At 42.7% G+C, this 24,813-nt stretch overlaps 2 protein-coding genes across 3 annotated transcripts in view; one reads left to right on the plus strand and one right to left on the minus strand.

The window, feature by feature from the left end:
* MAML3 (mastermind like transcriptional coactivator 3) overlaps nucleotides 1–24,813 on the plus strand; it is a 429,374-nt gene that overhangs the window by 208,982 nt on the left and 195,579 nt on the right. The gene's annotated exons all lie outside the window — the stretch shown is intronic.
* On the minus strand, nucleotides 4,825–5,923 carry LOC307185377 (Golgi apparatus membrane protein TVP23 homolog B-like). Its single transcript, XM_079919571.1, has 2 exons — nucleotides 5,183–5,923; nucleotides 4,825–5,065 (listed from the first exon to the last, which is right to left on the minus strand). Exons 1-2 carry the CDS (start codon nucleotides 5,646–5,648, stop codon nucleotides 4,944–4,946), a joined length of 588 nt encoding a protein of 195 aa, XP_079775697.1. The 5' UTR covers nucleotides 5,649–5,923; the 3' UTR covers nucleotides 4,825–4,943.

Here is a 24,813-nt window from a genome sequence, read left to right on the forward strand (position 1 = left end):
ATGGGAGGAAAAGTTGGAGCCATGTTCTGTAGAAACTACAGCTTTCCTGCAGACACTTAATCCTGCGCTGTTAAAGGATCAGGTGTTTCTCTCTGCCCTGAACCCTTATGTGTCCTCTATCCAGAAGCGAAAGGTGGGTGGTAGCCACTCTAGCAAAGAGTTACACAACAGAATGGACCAAAACACAATGGTGTGTGGATTTTGTAGCATGAAGGCCCCTTAAGGTAATTCATGTTCCAGCCCTTTGAGAATATTCCATTTCTGCCTTTTTGTTTTGTTTGTTTTGTTCTTATTTCTACCTTAGAATTTTCTTTCTGTGAACGTCCAGCATTCGGGTTCTGTTTCTAGCATAAGTGGACACGGACACACCCAGAGGTCCACAGGGACCTCGCCCATGGACATTCAGCCCACGTTCTGGAAGCAGTGGGCAGATGAAGGAGGACGTAGCCTTGATGGATATCCTGTGAAGTGACAGGGCCGTCTTTCAAGTATGGTTTGTGAAGACCTTTATGGTCACACTTCGTTCTGACTTAACACAATATTCCATAAAAATATGGATTATCCATTAACTTACAGGAAGGCAAAAGAGTTAATGTCATCACTGAAAGCCATTTGTATTCCTTTTGGAAAAAAGAAAAAACAAAACTAGAGTCCCGTTGGCCAGTAGCTTGTTATGTACAATGGTGCCTGTAATGAACGTCTAAAGATAAATGTATTTGATCATCACAACCAGGTTTACTTAGGTTAGAACTACAGTTATGGCTACAAATACTTCTGAGGAACATTAAACAAGGCTTTTTACAGTGTGGCCTCTATAGTAAAAGTAGTCAAATCCAAGCTCTGTGTATTAAAATCTATTATTCTTTCGACTAGGCAGCTTTGACAAATCAAGCAAGAGTCATAAGAACAGAGCTAGGAAATAGTTCAATTGCTATACTTTCATAGCCATATATAAGAAAAAATATGCCTTATGCTGTTTACATGTTGACTTTCCCAAGCTTGATTCCATTAAAAAATAAAGCAGGACAAAAAATGAAGAATTGTTACAAACAGTAGACTATTTCTAGACTTAACTTCTGTATGTAACCACGGCAGGTCCCTATTGTGGGATGTATGACATCCCACAAGATCTTGCCTGTTTTAGACTCACAAACTTAGAGAATGAACTTATGGTTACCTTGGGGGGGGGAGGGGGGAGGGATAGACTGGGAGTTTGGGATTGACACGTACACACGGCTATATTTGAAATAAAATGCCTTTCCATGAAAAAAATAAATTTAAAAAAAGGTAGAATAAGTATTAAACACTTAAAAAAATTTGCCTGTTTTTCCTGGGCTGCTCTGTCCCTCGATCCTTTTCAGTGGCCTGAGCAGGACCCTCACGGATTTGTGTCTTCACCCTGTCATTTCCCAGCATCTAAACTTTTCCATCTTCGATTCTTCTGCTTTCCTTTCTAGGAGAGAGAATGGAAGTTAAGTTTCTTCCAAACTTTCTACCTAACCAAAAAATCATGACATCCAAATTGCCCATTTGAGGCGAGAAGGAGAGTCATGCAGCAGAATAACAGTTCAGAGTAAAATGGGACTTCCATTTCCATTAAAAAGAAAAAGTGAATTCCTAGCTCCTTTCAGGCTTCTGCCATGAATCAAAACTTAAAGTGAAATATCAGAAAATCAAGGATGAGATGGAACCTAAAGAGATGTTTCCTTCCCTTTTCATCCCCCTTCCTCAATGGAGTCCATATCTACATCATCCCAGATGGCTGTTCTATTTTTAAAGATCTCCAGAAAAGGAGATTCTACCACCTCCTCAGCAACCCATTCCAGCAGCTCCTGTTCCTCTCAGCCAGAATACTTGTTTTCTGAGAGCCCTCGGAGGAAGAAGAGATACGCTGTCCCAGGTTTAGGGACTTGGGCTAGTCCTCTCTAGGATTTTACCCCTCAGCGGACACTCCGAGGCATGGGTAATGTCTTTCTTCAGTAACAAAGGTTGTTTTTCTCTAATCTTTAGCTTTATATTAGTGAGCTTCTTGGGGGCCCATGGAAAATCCTCTAGAGGGCCTGCTGTTTACACAGCCCTGTCCTAGATAAGAGGACGACGGGTAGCAAGGAAGTGTATTCATTTCAGTCTAAGAGGAGAACAAGGTCACGCACAGCCGCAGAGCTGACCATCTGTACTGGACAGACTTGTTCATGCACTCACTCACTCACTCATTCATTCTTTCATTCGGGAAATACCTACTGACCTCAAGCATGGGCCAGTCCCTGTGCTAGACACTGGGCACCGACACATCAGTCAACAACGTGGACTAGGTCCTTAGCACCAGTGAGCTACACTTGGATGGGGGAAGAATACCAAGTCAAAAGTAAGAAGCATAATGGTTATAAATTGTGATAAGGGGCGTGAGGGAAATAAAACAGCGATGTGCTCAAGCATGGGCGGGGTGAGGCTGACTGAGACAGCATGGCCAGGAAGTTGATACTTGCGCTGAAACCTGAAGGATGACCAGGAGGTAGGAGGGGCAGGTTCAAGGCAGAGGGGAAGCAGGCGCAGAGGCAGGAGGAGAGGCCCGGGTGGCCAGAGCGCGGTGGAGGAGGGAGCCTGGCCTGACAGGGGCTTGGAGACACCATGTCACCCAGCGATTCCAGGCCATGAGGGTGACTTTAAGAGAATGGGAATCTATAGAAGGACCTTAGGCAGCAAGACATGCTCGGATGAATGGTTTTAAGCGATTCCTCTGGTTGCTCGTGGAGAACAGATTGGAGAGACCGTAGGATGAGAAGCAATGTTAACCGGTTAGGTGGAGAGCACAAGAGGCCCGGGGAGAGGCGAGGGTGGGGTGAAGGCTGTCGGGGGCGGGGGAGACTCAGACAAGGAGGTAGATGGGCGGAGGGTGTGCTGAAAACACAGACGCTGCATCCAGGCATAGGTTTGCTCCATTTTAAGGCAACAGAATACATAGAAATCAAAAGTTTTAAAGAAGTAATTATCCCCTTTATGAAATGATTCACCACAAGGATCTATTACATGAAGTAAGGGAAGGAACGTGTGTATGTGTCTTTGACTATAACTTTTAATAAGAGATATAAAATCTTAATAGACAGATCATGGAATGCGAAGGAATCGTAGAGGTCATTTTCCCCTACCTCCACCCAATAAAGAATCCCTTTTACAAATCCCCGGTAGATGAACATGCAGCTTGGTATGAAAACTCAAGGGACAGGAAGCTCAATAGCCTCACAGTGAAGCCCTTTGTATTTTCAAAAGTTCCTCCTTATAGAGAGGCTGGAAAATTTCTCCCCATAATTTCCAACCCTTGATCTTAGTTCCATATTCTGGAGCTACATTAGATTAAATCGAATCCATTTCCTACATAGCAATGGTCAGCTATTTAAAGACGAGCTCTGGCATTCCTACTCCCCAGTTCTTCTTTCTCCAGCAAAATATACTTGGCTTCTTCATCTGTTTCTCACGTGATATGGTTTCTGGGGTCTTCGGTGCCCTGGTTATACCCTCTTGCTGCCTGATGAGAATGAAGACATAGAACGAAGCCCAGCCTTCCAGCTACCATGAGTATAGAACACACACAGTCCCCCTGGATCTGGAGAATGTACATTCATTACTGTAACCTGGAATTACAAAAGCACATGGCTTTGAACTTTGAGGAAATCAGGGCTGCTTATAAAACAGGTTCCACCCAACCTGATCTGTTACTGCTAACCAGTAGGAGAGCTGTTGTTACACTTTTTTTTTTGCTTTGTAAGCGGTAGAGTTTTATACAAATATAAAGTTATGCACCTTTAAAGCTATCATGCCAATAAGATACATTCAATTAGACAAAACGTCTTCAAACATTTTTTAACAGTGTAAAAATACAATCACGAAATAATCTGCCGATTAAAACAAAATTTACAGTACCTACAACAGAATTTACAGATGCCTACAATAGTTTGCAGATTGTTACATATATTGTTTTAAGAAATACCATTAATACAAATACATGATTTACAATATCCCCATTATAGCAAGAAAAAAAATAGATTGGCAAAATAAAACGTCTTTTAGGCATTTACAATGCCAAGTATTGAAACGATTATTCTCACTATGACATAAGAATAATACTCTTTTAGTGGTAAAAGATAGACTTTATTAGGCCAAGGACCACTGAAGAGCTTCTGGAAGGCTCCAAAGTAAAATCTGGCTATCTTTCCCCCAAAATAAATAGAACAGCAGCAATGCCTACGTACCCCATGAACATAAACTATGAAAATTCCTTTTATATTAACTGGGCCTTAAGTACGTGACTCATTACAAATAAAAATAAACAAAATTTTAGAAACTAGTTAACACCAATAGCCCAAATTTGGTTTTTACCTGCCTGTAAATGCCTAGGATAAGAAGTTTCATCATGAAGTATATATTAAATGTAAAATTAACAATTATTTCTAAGTCTATATATAAGCCAAAGTGCTCACTCTTACCATGGAAGCAAAACCTAAAATAATCTACAGAAATAGTATGTAAACACAGAGAGTTTTGAGATGGACTAGGAACATCCTTCTTGTTCTGTGGATCAAAATGCAAAAGTCTCCATTCCATATGGGCATGAACACAAACACTTGTGTTAATTTAACACACGGATCTTACACGACTATGTGCATACACATATGTACACCATGAACCAAATGTTAACAATGTTTCTAGCTACACCACACCTTCAAGCCCCATATGCTAGAAAGTAAAAACTTAATATGAAAACTAGTTTTCCTTTTTTTTTTAAAGTAAACTTTAAAATGGAAAACCAAACCCAACACTCCTCTTTGCAATAGGTACTGAGTTCTAAAGGTTCAGAGTCAAGACCCCCTTCAGTTGTTCCCAATGGAAAGAACACACAGGCTCCCTCACTGTCTTCAGGAGGTCTGATCGTCTCCAGTGGTTTGTCTTCAAAACTGCTTTCCGAGGTACGATGTAGCCATGCTGGTTAAATTCTTCCTGCTGCCCACTTTGCACCTGATGTAGCCATACAGGTTGGCCCCTTGCAGCACCACATCCATGATAACCACCGCTAGTCACTTCACTCTGAAGGAGAAGAGGGCACTAAAGGCAAATATTACCCACAGCACCAGACAGGCGATGAGTCCTAACCAGGAGATTCTTGATTCAGCCTCTGAAACAGTTTTACTGTCTTGAGGAAAGGCCTTCCTGGACTCAGACACCCAATGGCTTTTTCCATCTTCATCAGTGTGATTCCACCAGTGCAGGCCAACCATTAGTCTACCTGTGACATTCTTGACTGCCCAGAAGTCACATGACAACAACAAGATAACTGTCACCATACAGGCAATAAAGCTGGTGCTGAACCATTCACAGGGAACATAGACTATAATTGCACTGACTCGAAAGAATAAATGGAGAAATGATGCCACTGGGTGACTGATTTTGGATTTTTCTGGTCTACTAGTTGTCTCCTCTTCTGCATCAAACAGTGAAACATCTTCAATGTCATCATTACTGTCCTGCTGCAACATGGCGGCCCGCGCCAGCCTGTTGTTACACTTTTGGAGGATCACGAACCACACTGAGAATCTGATGAAAGCTTTAGATCCTCTCTCCTGAAAAAAGGGGCATATAACCACAAAATTCTGCATACAATTCTTGGAGATTCTTAGAGATCCTAAAATCCATTTTTATGTAGACCTCAAGTTAAAAAATCAGCAGTATTGGGCTTCCCTGGTGGCGCAGTGTTTGAGAGTCCGCCTGCCGATGCAGGGGACGCCGGTTCGTGCCCCGGTCCGGGAAGATCCCACATGCCGCGGAGCGGCTGGGCCCGTGAGCCATGGCCGCTGAGCCTGCGCCTCTGGAGCCTGTGCTCCGTGGCGGGAGAGGCCACAGCAGTGAGAGGCCCGCGTACGGCAAAAAAAAAAAAAAAAAATCAGCAGTATTCATGTTGTGGAACCCTGGATCCATCATCGAAAACTGTATATTTGCATTATCTTTATACTTGATAACAATATTGAACAGGGGGGTGAGGAACACCCACTTGGAAATCCCTACAGGTCACTACGGAACCATTAATGGAAGAGGAGAGTTACAGGAAGTCACGTGGCATTGTTGGATACGTTGCTTGTGTTACCTCATTTAGTGTATACAGTCGTCTTCTGAACTACAGAATATTAGCCCTGTCTATGAGGAAAGTGAAATTGAAGTGAAGGATATTAGTAAAGAAACATAGAATTACAGAGATCCAGGTGAAGGCAGTGCCAGTATAGTGTGAGTTTTTACAGCTCCAGAGATGAACCATGGTGGATGAGCAAGTTTGGTTTCCTGGGAAATGCGTCCTTGTGTTGGTGCCTTTGTAGAGATGTCCCTGGAGGGTGGTCGTCAATGTGATTGGCCATTCCCGTGGCCTACATGGGCGGCATGCCATGCTCTTTAGGATCAGACTGGGGTTGGGTTAGTGGCCAGTATGTATCTCTACCTGAGCAACTCAGACAGCTGCAGAACTGTTCTGAGAACATCTGAAAGAACTGCAGCCCTTACAGGAAATCCCCTTTCAGATAGTACTTCCTTATGTGCCAGCCGCCCACTGCATAGAAAGAGCAGTTCTGAAGATGCCTCCCCTCCTTCCCTATTTCATTTGAGAGCCACACTCATTTCAGAATAGTTTGGAAATAAGAAACACATTCCATTCACAAGCGCAGAGGCATGTAACTAACGGAAAGCATAGGCTTTGGAATTCAAGTCTCAACTCCCTCACATGAGCTGTGTGACCCTGGGCGGTCTGTTTCATCTCCGGGAGCCCTAGTTTCCTCATTTGTATAAATGATGTTTATTACCTTGCAGGGTCGATGTGGGAATTGAGAGAAAAGATTTGGGATTTGGCTGGCATAGAATGGATACACGATGAATGTTTGCTACTTGCTGGTGACTTGGAGGAGGGCTTAAATTGTTGGGGCCCGTCTGGGTAACAGATTTGGTTCAGCAATACCATCAGGCTTACCCTGGTTTGGACCTGGATCCCTGAGCCATTCCAGAGGTATTCCTGTCCCTGTACCCACCCCTCATCACTGTCAAAATTTTGCTTAAGATAAAGAGGAAGTGTTCACCATAGACCCATCCTCCACGTGAGGTGTCATGTCACAGGGGCGTTTAGAGGACACCCCAATACTACTTAGTCCCCAGCCTCCCAAGGATACCGGATGTCGTGGTACCTTGGGTGTGCACACGCACACGTGCGTGCATGCACACACATACACATCTCTGAGATGAAGCAGTATGTGAATTTTCGCAGTTAGCAGACCTCCGTGGTAGTTCACGTGGACATTTCTGAGCACATCCTTGGTTCCACAGTAGTAAAAGCAGAACTAAATACTGGGTAGGGCTAGTACTGCTTATGGAAGTTCTCTGAGACGCTAAAAGTCAAGTTTAAATATAGAGATGGGGCTAGCTAACCTCATCATTCTGTGAGTCATTAGATGTGAACTAGACTTGGTCATCTCCCTTTGCTAATAAGGAAACCGGCTTAATTAACTGAAGGAAATTAACTTGACTCATTTTGCAGCATGAATCTGTTTCCCAAGAGGGGCTGAATTCTTCCCTTCCTGTGAGCTGATGCTCATTCGGCAGTCCATTCAAGAGGCTGTGTCGGCGCGCTGTTGCTGCCAGCTGACAGATGTAGCATTTTCCTGATCAAGCTCCCAAGCCTTTCTCCTTGCCCCTTGAACAACCGAGCACAGAGTAATAACCTACTTAGAATGATTTTGCAACATGGGAGCCATTTGCTTGTCTTTGTACTGTGGGAGTCAAATGCCTATTCTCAGTAAATATAAGCCTCCCAATTGACTTAAGGTAATTGAATGATTTTAGATTTATTGTGTATATACTTTTCTCCATAGCCTCTGATTCTAAGCAGGCATAAAATCACATCAGGAAAACCTGAGTTTGGATATTTGAGTTGTTTCATCTGAGTTAAAACCAAAATATGTAGAAATTGGGTTATCAATTCCAAACTTGGATTACTTTGTGAAACCTCACGTTTCCAGTGGAGCTGAAGGTAATGTCTTTCTTCGGATGTGACTCTGGGGCAATTCTGCAAAGGACAAGGAGAGAAAGATGTTGTTCACTCTATTCCGGGTTGTTTCGTTTTCCTTTTTAACTGATTTTTACACAGTATATGATTTTCTTTCCCAATTTGTTTTGAATTCCTCTCGTCTAGCCCTAAGTGTCTGTTGTGGTTGGGCCTGGTACAGTTTGCTTAGGCGTTTTGCTGTGTTCTTTCCTCACCCTTCGTTTAAAGGAGGTCTAAACTCACAGAGTAGCTATATTTCTAGAGAGACCTGCCACCTTTACAGGCATTACTGTGGTCATTTTCTTTTTCTTTTTTCCCCTCTCTCCACAGTATGGTTCTTTGTGAATTAAAATCAAGGTTCCTGGAGCTAGAGGTAGGAAGAGGGCATGGGAAGCCTGGCCACGTTATAATGGGTAATAATCATGACTCTCTCCCTCTGCTCTCAGCTCTTCCAGACCGCTCACGTCCTATTCATCTTTGTATCCCCAGCTTCTCGTGTGGCGCCTGGTGCATAAATGATGCTCAGTGAGTGTGTGTTGAAGGAACAACCTAATTTTTGCAAATCCCTTTACAGTTTATAAAGATACTCCACATAGCAATGGGGTGATTGTTTTCAACACTTCAAGAAAAAACCATTTCCTCCCTCATTTCATTAGGATTGTGAAATTGCTTTGGAATTTTGGAACAGTGATACTTTTACTGTGTGCATTTCACGACAAGCCAGAGTCTAATTGCTTTTTTTTTTTTTTCTTAATGTGAGGGGCTGTGGAAGGGAGCCAAGACAGGAGGGAGTTTGTTAACTGGATACATTTCTTGTCAAGAAATTTAAAACTTGAGATGTTTCTGGATTTTTTTTCTTTATAACTGCAGTTCATAGCTCATCTTTTACTAGGATGTAGGTGAATTTTAACAAAAGCAAGAGGTATGTTTTCAAGGGAGGAGGACAAGTAGGCAGCAAGGGAAAGACTTTGTTTTTAGGACTTGTGTCTTGACTTGGCAAACACTCAAGGTTATCCTACTCAACCAAATAACTCACATGGCTTCCACGTCAGCCATGGCTGAGCTCCCCTTACAAGGTGCGCCAGACAGACTCTTCTGGTAGGACATTTGAAGGATTTCAACCCTTGTCTTGTGCTGCAGTCAGTGGCAGTGCTGACCCTACACCCGTCAGCTCTCACAACCACTGTACATCTGCCTCTGGCATAGACTCACCCAGGATTCATAATAAAGCAGTTTTTTTTTTTTTTGAATTGAAGTATAGTTGATTTACAATGTTGTACTAATTTCTGCTGTACAGCAAAGTGATTCAGTTATACATATACATATTCTTTTTTTTTTTTCGGTACGCGGGCCTCTCACTGTTGTGGCTTCTCCCGTTGCGGAGCACAGGCTCCGGGCGCGCAGGCTCAGCGGCCATGGCTCACGGGCCCAGCCGCTCCGCGGCATGGGGGATCCTCCCGGACCGGGGCACGAACCCGTGTGCCCTGCATCGGGAGGCGGACTCTCAACCACTGCGCCACCTGGGAAGCCCTATATTCTTTTTTTTAAATATTCTTTTCCATTATGGTTTATTACAGGATATTGAATAGAGAGTTCCCTGTGCTATACAGTAGGACCTCGTTTATCCATGCTGTATATAATAGCTTACATCCACTAACCCCAAACTCCCACGCCATCCCTCCCCACCCACCTCCTCCTTGGCAACCACAAGTCTGTTCTCTATGTCTGTGAGTCTGTTTCTGCTTTGTAGATAGGTTCATTTGTGTCATATTTTAGATTCCACATATAAATATCATATAGTGTTTGTCTTTCTCTTTCTGACTTACTTCACTTAGTATGATAATATTCTAGTTGCATCCATGTTGCTGCAAATGGCAGTATTTCATTCTTTTTTATGGCTGAGTAGTATTTCATTGTGTATGTATACCACATCTTCTTTATCCATTCATCTGTCAATGGACATTTAGGTTGTTTCCATGTTTTGGCTATTGTGAATAGTAGTGCTATGAACATAGGGGTGCATGTATCTTTTTGAATTATAGTTTTGTCTGGATATATCAGGCAACTTTTTCTTAAATGGCTTAATCTCTAGGCACTCGTCACCTTAATGCTGACTTTTGCCATAAAACTCGAGTGTAAAAGTAGGAAAATAATTGTACTACTGTTTTCCCCAAATCATTGGCATTTAAAGACCAAAGTCAGCAAAAGCAGACAAACTTAAGAATTTTAAAAAATTAGAAAAGTCTTTGATTTTTACAGATGAAGCAAGAGCCATACTAAAACTTATAGCCCAGGAAAAAAATTCAGGGGAAATGAATCAGGATGTCCACTGGCTGGATCAGTGACAGCGTTTATGTGCAGCATTAGAAATGATGCTGGTGCCTGATACACACGCGTAATAATAATACTGTATCTTATGCGATGCCGTAATCCAAGTGAAGTGTATTCCTACCATTATGCTAAAGTTGTATTTACCAGAAAAATTTTACACTGCTTCAGTTTTTACATTTAAATCTAAATTAATTAAAATTAAATTTAATTAAAATTTCAATTTCATCCTTGCAGTAGCTGCATTTCAAGTGCTCAGTAACCACAGGTGTCTCAGGGCTGCCTTCTTGGACAGCATAACTAGGGACAGCAAGGGAATGAGAACCTATTATTAGGGGGCCAGGCACTTTGTTAGGTACTTTCAAAGACATGATCTCAAAGCAGTCCCATGTGTTATCTACATTTTATATAAGGAGACAAGCTCACTGAGATTCAGTGATTTGTGCAAAGTTGGACAGTTAGTGAGGGAGCTGGAAGGACAGCTGTTAGTCTAAACCCAAAGCCCATGCGTGTGCTGTGTTGATGCGGCCATTGCTGGCTGTAATGGTATGTACCACTGAGCAAGAGATAAGGATGCTTTCCTTATCTCCCCACCTCCCCGTAAAGTTTGCAAGCCTCTAATTGTTTTAACAAGCTTGTCTGAATGAATTAATTCAAGAAGAATTCCAGGTAATGACAGCCCCGAGGTACTGCTTGTACACATCTACTCCACGTGCTCCTCCCCTAAGATTCTGGGATTTCTTTCCTCCCTTGGTTCTTAGAGGCATACAATTTATCTGCAGGCACCATTTGTTCCTGACAGAAAGAAAATCTTTTAGCGAGAACTGTGATTCAAAATATATGTTACATTGACTGATGACCTGTATTACTGCAGTATATCAGAAAGCATATTGCTGGTAGGTGGGACGCAAAGTAATTTGGAGGTACTCATTTTGACCTTGGCATGGGATGACCTTGGCCTATTGCAGATTCATACTCTGCAGCTGTATTAGTTCCTAGGGCTGCCATGATGAAGTACTACAGACTAGGTGGCTGAAAGCACCAGAGATTTATTGTCTCACAGCCCTGGAGCCTGGAAGTCCAGAATCAAGGTGTCAGCAGGCCCTCTGAGACTCTGCATGGAATCTTTCCCTGCCTCCTCCTAGCTTCTCATGGTTTGCTAGCATTCTTTGGCATTCCTTGGCTTGCAGCGACATAATTCCAACCTCTGCGTCTGCCATCACGTCGCATTCTCCCTGTGTGTCTCCACGCCTTCACATTTTCATCTTCTTATAAGGATGATACCACTCCTGTTGGACGAGGAACCAGTCTACTCCAGTATGACCTCATCGTAACAATTACATCTGCAGTGACTCTGTTTCCAAATAAAGTCACATTCTGAGGTCCTGTGGGTAGGACTTCAACATATCTTTTGGTTGGAAGCACAATTCAGTCCTGTAACAGCCCTGGCTATACCTCTGCTTCAGAGCCCTGGGAAAGTTTCCCTGTTCCGCTCTTTTTAATTTTTTTTATTGAAGTTTAGTTGATTTAGAATGTTTCAGGTGTACAGCAAAGTGATTCAGTTATATATATACGTATTCTTTTTCAGATTCTTTTCCATTATAGGTTATTACAATGTACTGAATGTAATTCCTTGTGCTATACAGTAGGTCCTTGTTGTTTATCTATTTTATGTATAGTAGTTTGTATCTGTTAATCCCGAATTCCTAATTTATCCCTACCCGCCCTTCCCCTTTGGTAACCATTAGTTTGTTTTCTATGTCTGTGAGTCCGTTTCTGTTTTGTAAGTAAGTTCATTTGTATCAGTTTTTAGATTCCACATATAAGTGATATCACATGATATTTGTCTTTCTCTGTCTGACTTACTTCACTTAGTATGATCATCTCTAGGTTCATCCATGTTGCTGCAAATGGCATTCTTTTATTATCTTTTATGGCTGAGTAGTATTCTGTCGTGGTGTGTGTATGTATATATATATATATATATACATACATACATACGCATACAACATCTTCTTTATCCATTCATCCTGTTATTCTCTTATGAAGGACTAACTTTACACACCTTCATTCACTTCTTTCCTCAAGCCCTTGGTTTTTCCTTAGCAGTGTTCTTCCTTGGAGGTGAGGTCCTTGCATCAACTTCAGTGAAAAAATTGAAACCATTAGAGCCGAGCAGCCTTGTCCACACGCCCCTCCCCCCCAACACTTCCATCTCAACATACCTCTTCCCCACGCTTGTCTTTAGAGCCGTCTTTTGATGGCTCCGATGTGCCATTCTTCATTGGTTCAAAAGCAAATATCTCGATGGGAATGTAAAATAGTATAGCTCTATGGGAAACAATATGGTGGTTCCTCAAAAAAATTAAAAATAGAACTACCGTATGACCCAACAATTCCATTTCTGGGTACTTACCCAAAGGAATTGAAAGCAAGGTCTCGAGATATTTATGAACCCATCTCCATAGAGGCACTATTCACAACAGCCAAAGGTGGAAGCACCCCAAACGTCTATGGACAGATAAGTATATACATGTAATGAATATTATTCAGCCTTAAAAAGGAAGGAAATTCTGACACATGCTACAACATGGATGAACGTTGAGAATATTATACTAAATGAAATAGTCCAGTCACAAAAAGACAATACTCTATGATTCTACTTTTACGAGCTATCTAGAGTAGTTGCATTCATAGAGACAGAAAGCAGAATGCTGGTTGCCAGGGCCTGAGGAGGGGGTATAAGGAGTTATTGTTTAATGGGTATAGAGTTTCAGTTTTGCAAGAGAAAAGAGTTCTGGAGACGGATGGTGGAGACGGTTGTACAACAGTGTAAAAGGACTTAATACCGCTCAACTGTACCCTTAAAAATGGTTAAGACGGTAAATTTTATATTATGGTATTTTAGCACAATTAGACATTTGCAACACAATTTTTCATGTGTCCCTCCTTTCTTAATGTCCACCTCTCCTGCCCTCTGATTTTCTTCACCTTTGAACCCACTCAGGATTTCCTTTTCCTGAAAAACCTTGACTTCACCTCCTGACATACAAGCCATGATGCCTCTTTCCCTCCAACTTTTCCAAATGAGATTTCTTCTGTAGAAGGGTCACAGACAGCATCTCCATTCTTCACCATTTGCTTCTCTTACTGACCAAAAACCTGGCATTCATTCACAGCAGCATTCTAGAACTTTGCTATCCAATAAAGTAGCCCCTAGTTGCATGCAGCTCTTTTTTTTTTTAATTAATTAATTTATTTATTTTTGGCTGCGTTGGGTCTTTGTTGCTACACGTGGGCTTTCTCTAGTTGTGGCAAGAGGGGGCTACTCTTCGTTGCGGCGTGCAGGCTTCTCACTGCAGTGGCTTCTCTAGCTGCGGAGCACGGGCTCTAGGCACATGGGCTTCAGTAGTTGTGGCTCACGGGCTCAGTAGTTGTGGCTCGCGGGCTCTAGAGCACAAGCTCAGTAGTTGTGACGCCCGGGTTTAGTTGCTCTGTGGCATGTGGGATCTTCCCGGACAGGGGCTCGAACCCGTGTCCCCTGCATTGGCAGGCAGATTCTCAACCACTGTGCCACCAGGGAAGCCCAGTTCTTTTAAATTTAATTAAAATGAACAAAATTTAAAAATTGGTTCCTCAGTAGCACTAGCCACATTTCAAGTATACAACAGCCACATGCAGCTTGAGACTAATGTATTGGATAACGTAGATACGGAACATCTCCATCCTCTCAGCAAGTTCTGCTGGACAGGCTGCACTGTTCTTGAACAAGGATTCTCAGCCCAGGAGAATCAGTTGGAGGGCTGATTGAAACAGACTCTGGGCCCCGCCTTCCGAGTTTCTGATCAGAAGTCTGGGGAACGAGCCGAGAATTTGCATCTCCATCAAGTTCCCTGGTGATATTGATGCTGCTGGGTGTCCTGGAGGAACCCTTTCTTAGATTCCCACTGAATTACTCTGGTACTAATTTAATGGTCTCTTAGGTCTCATTTCAAAGCTGCAACTGATGTGACAAATCTGACCACAAATTGTTCTTCTTTGCTCTGTCCTACTTTCCTGATGTTTTATTTTAATCTCTCACTGATACTGCTTCTTTGTCTCTTTGCTGACTGCTCTCATCTAATTAAGAGGGCCCGGGGCTTCCCTGGAGGCGCACTGTTAAGAATCCGCCTGCCAATGCAGGGGACACAGGTTCAAGCCCTGGTCCGGGAAGATCCCATGTGCCGCGGCCGTGTGCCACAACTACTGAGCCTGCACTCTAGAGCCTGTGAGCCACAGCTACTGAGCCCACGTGCTACAACTACTGAAGCCCGTGTGCCTAGAGCCCATGCTCTGCAATGAGAAGCCACCACAGTGAGAAGCCCGCGTGCCACAACGAAGAGTAGCCCCCGCTTGCCGCAACCAGAGAAAAGCCCACACTCAGCAACAAAGACCCAACAAAGCCAAAAAATTAATTAATTAATTAATTTTAAAAAGAGGGCCCATCTCCAACCACGTGTTCACTTTCTTTGGGAATTTTTGCTCTCACGTTGTTCAGGCCACCTCAGATGTATGGATGGGTGACTCAAATAAACATCGCCTTATTTCTAAGGCCCTATCTTCAGGTTTATGTGATAACAACTGGATCTCGATGCCCTACTCCTTTTGAACACTCTGGTGTTAGAAACAAAGCTTCTGTGTCTCTACCCTCTCTGGCCAATGAGCTGACACTTCTCAGATCTCTGATCATTGTTGCCATGCATTTCTTTTTCCTTAAGTGATGTTAAGATGCTTGCATGAAAAGCTCCACAGAAATGTCAAGTGTTATGTGTACCTGCTTATTAAATATTCATGCAGTTGGAGAAGTCACCACTGCAGTGTGCTGAGTAATTTCGTTAATGCCTTTCCTCCTAGTGACCCACTGTTTTATAGACTTAATCTGCTTAATCCTTTCCATGAGGTATAGTAGGGGTCATGCACGAATATGCCCATTTTCAAATGAGAAATTAAGGTGCAGAAAAGTTTCAAAGAGAGACCAGAGGCACAGAGCTGGTGATGGTTCTGCCTGGGATCTGCAGCTCACGTGCGTGACTCCCATGCCAAGCCCCCAATTCCCTGCAAAGCCCCCAACTCTCTTGCAAAGCCCCCAACTTGCATACAAAGCTCCAACTATTAGCGAACACTAAGCTTCGGGGTTTTAAACATAGAAAGAAATTGCTAAATGGGATTCAACGTGTACTTCGCATAATGCATTTCTGTGACACTTCATAGTAATGAGATAATTACCATGGGTACAGTATTAGCGTATACATATTCTGATAAGTTACAGCTGTAAGAACTCAACAATGGCCATTAATCATTCCATGTTCATACTTTATGAGTCTCAGACTAAATGGTAAGCTTCAGAATTCCAACAAAGCTAAGATGAATTTTATAGTCATCATTTCTGCCATTTAGATGAGGAGTTTATGAATACAATCGACTCTCCCTAATTTAAACTAATTTGAGCAAACTGTTGCCCAAATTGAGAAGAATTGAAGTAGTAAATATATACTACCTGTGATATATTTAAAAGTAACAGCTGCAATTCAAACTAGACCATCAAACTGTTAGTAAACAAGCATCCTCGGGAATTACTTTAATTAATATATGAAAAGGAATCATAATACCTGTATCAATCGTTTATTTAAATTTGAGTCTCCTGAGTCCTTGAGTCCATGAAACCCATTTCTGTCTTAAGTAGCTTAAGCATTCCCCTTATAATCTTTATTACACCTATTCTTTTATATAGTGAGCTCTTTTTTTTTACATAAGGAGAAATATCAGGTTGGCCCTTAGCCAAGTTACAGCTAAAGGCAAAGTTAGCAGGAATTGAATTAGGTTTTACGACACAATGTATTTAGAAACAGCGATAGTCACAAACTTTTTCATTCTTTCAAATCTAGGAATTAGTTACATATTTTAGAAAAGAACCACAAGGTTAAAAAGAAACCTAAAATGTCAGTTGGCTCATCTTCCAACTATATCCAAATTGACCTAGAAAGATTAAAATTCTAGGCTGTTAGATCTATAGGGGATTTTTAGAGAGTATTTTGTCCAGGAGAGAATGGAGGTGGAGAATAGTCACCTGATTTCCACAGAACACACAGCTTGGTCATGAGAGAAGTGATTCTAGGACCCAGGGCCCGTGACTCTAAGCCTATGATTAGACCCACACCCATCTGCATCTTCTAGGTGAAATACACGATGATCCATGCCCAGAAAATGTGGACAGCTTCTCCCTGTAACCTGGTGCAGTATCCAGTTACCCACTGACTCTTCATGTAATTTACTGTCATTTATTCAAAAATCACTCCTGGTGGAAATGAAGAAGCAGCTTTGCATTATCCTGTAAATTAGCAAAGTTAACCAAGTTTTGGTCACCAGAATGGAAACATCACTGTTGTCTATGTCCGGACAAACGACCGAGCACAACAGGAGCATTTCCTGAAAGTATCCAATAGATACTTAGGAGCAAAAGGAGAATGGCAACAGGCTCTGAATTTCTTTAAAAGCAAGGATCCTCTGCATCTTTCCTGTTTCTGCACCCAGCTCAGCACCTGATACCAAGCAGACCATCATAAAGTGAGAAATTCTTTTAAATGAACCATGTGATTTACACCCTTGGGTTTCTGGTTTTTTTAAAAGATCTCTGATTTAATATTTAGTGTAATTTTTGTTTCTAATTTACTAAAGCCAGGAAACATTTGCGGAAGGGTGTAATGGATTCTTGTTCTCTGACTTAAAACGAGGCTCTTAGTTACTCAGTAACTACCTGCCAAATACAGCTGCACTTCTGAGTTCACAGTGCCTTCCAGGGTGATTCTGAAAGTGAGTCACTGATTTGAATCCAGAGTCTAAATAGAGCTGGAGCAAGCCTTGGCGATCTGGTAGTCCAGCCCTCTCCTTTTACAATTGAGGAAACGGAGGTCCAGAGAGGTTAAGGCACTGCTGCCGGATCACATAATTAAGTTTGTTTAATTGCCGTGCTTCAGTGAGAGCTGGAAAACACCACATGCACAGTTTTGCTTTTCAACTTCCTGACGTTTTCTGTTGTGTGCACTCAGGGTATTTTTAAATACTGATAAGCATGTGAATGCAAACCTCATTTAGTTAAATCTGGCAGTGTGGGCAGTCTTCAGTGAAATCTATTACACTGCCTTCCTTGATGCCTTTATTATGTTCAGCTCTTTTTGATTTGTGGTGTTCGATTGGACAAAAGGTAACAAAATATTCATTGAAGTAAAAAAATCCTCCTTTCTTTTTTTTTACATTCACATAACTTCAAAATATCCCCAAAGTCATCATTTGTTGTTACCAAAAAAATTTACTTCAGAACTGAGACCGAGGTGAAAAAAAATCTGTCCCAGGGGACTTTAGAGAGCCATAACCATGCAAAAGTAGGTGGTTACAGAAAATATTATGCAAACTTCACTGTAGCGTTATGATGGAAACCGCATAAATAATATGTGGATGGCTAGGTAAGAAAGATAAAACCACTGAAATACACACTTGCGACTCTACACGGTTACAGTACATTTACAGTGCACCACAATTTGAACAGAAAGTTGACAAACTCTGAATCCGTTACAGGCAAAGTGATTTATTGCACGGGGCATCGGGCTGGAGCAGGAAATTCTATCATTCCTTGTGCTTTCTGAGTTAGGTTGTAGCCCTAGTCTCTCGGTGCCTCGGTTTTCCCTCTGTGTCTCTCTGAGGTCACATGAATTATCAGTGTAAAGTAACATTTACTAAACTTAAGGGAACAACTGGTCATTTTTCAGAGCCTTCTAAATCATGACGGGCTACTTCTGAGGCTTTGCTTGGAGTCATCTCTGACTACACTTCTTCGCTAATAGTTCAGGGGCAGATATGAAGTGTCTTTTGAATTTGGGGTTAAAATTGGGAGACAAACACTTTTTTAAAAAATATGCTGTTAAGCTCTGTACCAAATAGCATTTGTTGAGCTACTTGCTTCAAGACCAAGTGTGTGCTGTATTGATTTATAAGTTAAGGATGACTTTAGGGACTTCCCTGGTGGCGCAGTGGTTAAGAATCCGCCTGCCAGTGCAGGGGACATAGGTTCGAGCCCTGGTCCGGGAAGATCCCACATGCCGCGGAGCAACTAAGCCCGTGCGCCACAACTACTGAGCCTGCGCTCTAGAGCCCGCGAGCCACAACTACTGTAGCCTGCGCACCTAGAGCCTGTGCTCAGCAACAAGAGAAGCCACCGCAGTGAGAAGCCCGCGCACTGCAACAAAGAGTAGCCCCCGCTCGCCGCAACTAGAGAAAGCTCGCGCGCAGCAACAAAGACCCAACACAGCCAAAAATAAATAAATAGAATAAGTAATTTTTTTTTTTAAAAAAGGATGACTTTAGCCATTGGCTTAATCAGCCATGCAGGGAATGATGTTGGATCATGTTATGGGCTGAAATAATGTCTTCTCCCAAAATTCATATGTTGAAGCCCTCAGAATGGGACTGTATCTGGAGATAGGACCTTTTCAGAGGTGATGAAGTTAAAATGAAGCTGTTAGGGTAGGCCTTCATCCAATCTGACTGGTGTCCTTCTGAGAAGAGAAAATTTGGACACATAAAAGGACATCAGGGATGCACACCCACAGGTGGAAAGGCCATGTGAGAACACAGTGAGAAGGTGGCTGTCTGCAAGCCCAGGAGAGAGGCCTCAGGAGAAACCCAACTCGCCAACTCCTTGATCTTGGACCTCCACGTCCAGAACTGTGAGAAAATAACATTTCTGTTGTTTAAGCCTCCCAATCTGTGGTATTTTGTTATGATAGCCCTAGCAAACTAATACAGATCACTTCAAATGCCTTACCTTTTGCAACCAGTGTCTCTCACTGTGAAATCAGAAGTTAGCATTGCAAGTGACCCCTTTTCCTCCAGTGTCTCTCAGAGCGTCTGGATAAAGTCCAAACTTCTTAACATGGCAGACAAGCCCTCCATGATCTGTATAGCTCTCCCTTCTCCAGCCTCCCCCTTGCACTCTGGCTCAAGCCAGACGCTACCACTTGAGTTTCACTTAGAGGCCATGCTTTCTTCTCCTCACTCTGAATCCTCCAAGTCTCAGCTTACATACCAGTCCCCCCAGGAAGCCTTACCTCATCTGGACTGAGTAACACGCCCTTCTTTTGGGCTTCCACAGCACAGGCATCTATGTCCAATTATCTTGTCCTTGTTCATCCGCTTCTTTCCCCTCCACTCTGAAGGCTCCTGAGGTCAGAGACTGAATCTTGTTCACTCTCGAGACCCTAGTGCCTGATCTAGAACTTGGCACACAGTAGGTGTTCCGTTAGTTGAATCACAGCGTGAACACATCCGTGCAAGATTTTCCTTTAAAATAGTTATGGAGTGCTTAACCTGTGTAAGATACTGAGAAGACAGAGATATGTCTAAATCAGATTATTAGTTGGGCTTGCCATAACAGAGTAGCACACAGGCTAGGTGGCTGAAACTTCAGGAATGCATTTCTTTACAGGTCGGAGAATAGAAGTCCAAGATCAAGGTGTCGGCAGGGTGGGTTTCTTCTGAGAGCTCTCTCTTTGGCTTGTCCATGGCCGTCTTCTCCCTGTATCTTCACATGGTCTTCTTTCTGTGGGTATCTGTGTCCTAATTTCCTCTTTTTATAAGGACACCCATCAGACTGGATGAGGGCCCCCCATAGGACCTCATTAAAGATCCTATCTCCAGACGCCCTCATGTTCTGAGCTGTTGGGGGTCAGAGCTTTAACATACAAATTTGGGAAGGACACAGTTCACGTTCATCGTGAGCACTGGCTTCATAGATTTTTACCACCTTGGGGTACCTCTGGGGTGAATGTGGACTGTTATGTTGCCATCTGCCTGGGAAGGTTAGTTGCTAGAAAGGTTGGGTAATAGGTGTATATTTTTGTCAAGAAAGGGGCATTTTGGAATTGACTGTTGTTTCTGGGGCTTGGACTAGGCTATTATTTTGGGAGTTCCACGCCCCCAAGAATAAACTCCTGGAGGACGAAAGTTGAGAATGTGGTGGTGATGGCCAACATTACCAAACTCACTGGAAATTCCCATTCTGAAACCGCTAGTACGTGGTTAACCCCAGGAAATTCAGTGGTCACGTGTCCAGTTCCTACCCAAGAGATGAAAACATCAGATGCAAAGGTTTTTCTCTGAGCTTCTCTGCTCGTCGACTTTCAGGACTGGGAGAACTCTGTGGACCATAAGAATCTGGTCTTCTAGCTTCAGATTGGACATAGGAGATCTAGGCTTCCACTCTTTAAAGGGCAAAGAAACGGTCCACCCGGGCTCAGCCTCGGTCACTCCCTGTGCGTAACTGAAATCACTGGCCATAGTGAGGCTGTGGGGAAGAGGCTGTGTAAGTGACTTTGACTGTTGCTATAACAACAGTACCTCCGTCTAATTTCTTTTGAAAGATGAATTTCAGCTGGTGGGATGAAGCCAAGCAGCTTCTCCCCACAGATGAAAGCTCGGCCGACAGTCTTAGGAGCCCAGCTGTTTATGGGTTGAGTGCGTGGTGCCCTGCCTGCCTCTGCCCACTGGAACATTCTCAGAGCCAGTTAAATCATACCCGTGTTTGCCTGAATGTGAGAAAGCACCTCTCTACACGTGGGCCTCGTCACCCACGGAGGATTCATCCTAGAGACAAAAATCCTCTCCTCCAGCCTTGTTTCCTATTTGTGAACAAAGTTACTCCAAAGATGTAAATAACGGCGATCCCTTTGCTGGCAAATGAAGGCAAGTCCCTTAGCTTTCAGCTTTGGGGTAAAAACCTGCTAAGAAATGGAGGTGTGGGAGTCAGATGCCATCCAGAAATAAGAAAAATGTCCTGTTTGCTCATTAAGATGGCGTGTGTGTGTGTGCGTGCATGTGTCTGCGCCTGCATGTGTTTGCGCCTGTGTGAATGGGAGAGAGAGATGGAGAATTCTCTTCCAGGAGGGTAGCTCTTACCTTTGCTTTCTGTGAACTTCAACTGCCCGAGGAAGCGCAGCGCCTGCCTCTTTGAGGGAAGCAAGAGGCTTTTTATAGACTAGGAGATCTTATTTGGATACTTTTGTTTCCAAAGGGAGATAGCAAGTGCTGGGATTTTATTCAACAGCTGTGCCAGGACCAGGCACAGTGGGCTATTTGCGTCCCCTGAACTGGTGTGGGACTTCAGTGCCATGGAGGCACTCCTGGAAAGGGCTAAAAACAAAAAGAATTTCTCGTTGAAAAAGAAGGGACATGTTGAGTAAACACTGAAATAAAAATATTCTTGATTCCTACCCAAGGGAGAGAAAAGTACTCGGCCTTCCTGAAGTATTTCTCCTCCCGCCTCCCTCCTCCCAGAAAATAAACAGATTGAAACCTCATGCTTCGTCCCAATATGCCTGTTCTTTGGTCTGAGCTGTCGGTGTAAGTCTCCAGCTGTGAAGGATGTAGATAAGATCTGATCTTTTCATTTGCCCTCTTCCTCCCTATGGTTTTCCCTTCTTCTTCCCTGACCTCCTTCGCTGTCATTTCTTTACAGCTCTAAATAAAATGCCATTAGGAATTTCAGATTGTAATACAAGGTCACGCATACAGGCGTGTTTGAGTAGATAAAGTATGCGTGACTTCTAGTAGGAGATATTCCTAAGGAAATTGTTTCTTGTCCTTAAAAATAAATGTAGTGTAATGTGTGTGTGCGCGCGTGTGCGTGTGTTTATGTATCTGAAAAGACAGAGCAGTTCAGTGTCAGATTGTTGTATTCTGATAGCGACTGGCAACTGCAGATCTCAGCGGAGTTTTTCCTACAGAAAGCTACTGAATAAAGGAAGCTGCCACCGGGATGCACACATTTGCTCCCTCCTGAAGTTTTCAGCTATCATCACTTCTCAAACACATGCTAAATTTACAGAGTAACATCCTTCTTTGTAGAGGAACACAACACTTTTCTGTGAATCGGGCAGCTCTGACTCAAAAACATGAACACATCCTCCTAAGGGCCGTCACGACACAGGTGTCTAAAACACTTTCCCAGAATTTCTAAGCAAGGTTTGCTCGTGTTTGATCAGAACAGGAGTCATCAGATGCAGAATAGCACAGTAGGTGAGAACGCAGATTTGAGAGGTAGATGGAACCAAGTAAGCCTCTGCTGTGTGTCCTGGGACAAATGACCATCCTCTCTGAGCCCATTCCTCATTCGTCATAGGGGTATTGTGAGGATTAACCAAGGTAATACAGGTAAAGCCTTTAGCGTGATGTCTGGTACTTTAGAAGTTCTCAGCCAATTACAATATTAAATGCCAATCTTGAAATATTTAGTAAGCAGTGAACCAAAGTCTCTAATAAAAACTTCGAAGTTTAGAGCTTTCTACTGATAACTATGTGCGGAGATTTGAAAGTCATATAACCTTGGCATTTGCAGAGATAACAATCTCGGTTTTAATGAGTAGCTAATAAATTCATTGAAACACCAGTTTGGACTACATGTATGGAGCACGTGAAAAACCTCATTAGTTCAGATATAAAAAGTACACAGAATTCATGTGACTTGTGATGAACATATACTTTATTCATTCAACTGAGAGAAAGCCAAGAGCCTCTATGAACATTCATGTATTTGGAAATATGGAGATTTGAGGAGATCTTGGGACTTAGTGTTTCTCAGTGTCAAGGACCTTCATTGCCACTGCTCCTGTTGTTTTATGATCCATTCTCAATGTGTTGTTGTGGATAAAGTTGGTTCAATTTAGGCATAACTGAAGGATAAAAGCGTCCCTAAAAATTCAGCCACGCACAAAAGATTTAAAATGCTTTTAAAGAGTCTCTTATCTTGGCAGCTCGCAGCTGGAATTGGGTGGGCATCCATGTTCCAAACACTGAAAAGAGGTATGCCCACTCTTGTGTGTACATACCTAAAACTGCTTAGGAACAGAGTTTTAAATCTGGCTCATAGCAAAAAGGAAAACGATCATGGTCATTTATAAAAATAAACTCAAGGTCCTGTTCCCCTTGGGCTGGGGGTTCAGCAGTACCCCAGCATTCCCTTGGGCCTCTGTAGTTGAGGTTTCAGATGCTTTCCAGGAGGGCAAGGCCCCTTCTGCGATGATCCTTTTCTTCCTGGAGCATTTCAGAAGAGAGTTTTGTTGTTGTTGTTTTTTGTTTGTTTGTTTTGTTTTGTTTTGGCCCTGCCGCGAGGCTTGTGGTATCTTAGTTCCCTGACCAGGGATTGAACCTGGGGACACGGCTGTGAAAGCGCTGAGTCCTAACCACTGGACAACCAGGGAAGTCCCAAGAACAGAGGTTTTTAACTGACATCCGCTCCGGAGACCCGTCATTTCCTACTGACTAGGTCCAGAGAAGCTGTATCTATCCTGGGATGGTCACAAGCAGAGGTTTTAAACTCTTGGCTCTCAGGAAAATTGTGTGTGTGTGTGTATTTAAATTCATATGACTTTTATTATGTAATAAAGTTGTTTTCTCTCTTAGGAGTATATAAGGCTGACAAGGTGTATTTCAGGATTTGTGATAAGAGATCTCTTTTTTGTGTGTGTTGTGCTACCCTTCATGTAGATCCCCTTTAAACAAACATACTCAACTTTTGTCAATATATAGCTGGCATGCGTTCACTTTCTGATGTGGTCTCTGTTTTGGGGAATGAATCCATTCCTTTGCACCTGGCACACAGGCATACAGCACACCCTCAGTTCATGAGGAATGAAAAGATAAAAAATAAACGTTTTCATGCAAAGTCTTGTAGAAATGCAGCGAGCTCCTGCAGTATTCAAGATCCTCTGTGCTTTGAAATATCTCTATCTAGAGCTTTGTTTTTTAGTCCTGTTGATGAGCTGTCCCAGAGTATCACCAATCAGCTCAGGAACATTTGATATTGACATTGGGTTTGTGTGTGTGTATATTTTTTTAATCAAACAAACAACTTCAGAATTTCAGGACTCCGACAGAATTGTTCTTCTAGATCAGAATTTATAAAAACTGGGGATGCTAGACCAACTACCTTAGAGAAATCAGAGGTTTTTATTATATTTCTTTAGATGCCTGTGCTGCCAGCGTGTGTCCCAATCTGGGCCCTACCTTGGGCAACTAAATCAAACTGAGAAAGTGGCACCAAGAAACCTGCATTTTTAACAGCCTCTCAAGTCACTTTAAAGTCGGATAATCACTGGTCTAGAAGATTGAACCTCTAAATAAACCTCCAAAGATCCTTTATAAGACGCTTAAATCTAGAAGACACTTCGGGAAATGTTTCGCACACTATTCATATTCTACTAATTAAAATATCTAACACATGAGTATTCTGGGTCACTCATCAAATGCATTAAATAAGCAAATCAAATTTATCTGTGTGGAGGAGGGGCTTCCGGGAAGATGGCGGAGGAGTAGGACGCGGAGATCGCCTT

This window comes from Stenella coeruleoalba, assembly GCF_951394435.1.
Source record: "Stenella coeruleoalba genome assembly, chromosome: 4".
Taxonomy (NCBI): Eukaryota; Metazoa; Chordata; class Mammalia; order Artiodactyla; family Delphinidae; genus Stenella; species Stenella coeruleoalba.

Bases quoted from the DNA above. Each gene is read 5' to 3' on its own strand.
- LOC307185377 (XM_079919571.1), bottom strand. From the start codon at position 5,648: ATGCAGAATTTTGTGGTTATATGCCCCTTTTTTCAGGAGAGAGGATCT. The intron at 5,066-5,182 runs GTAAAACTGTTT...TGAAGTGACTAG, and splicing joins GAAGGCCTTTCCTCAAGACA to CGGTGGTTATCATGGATGTG.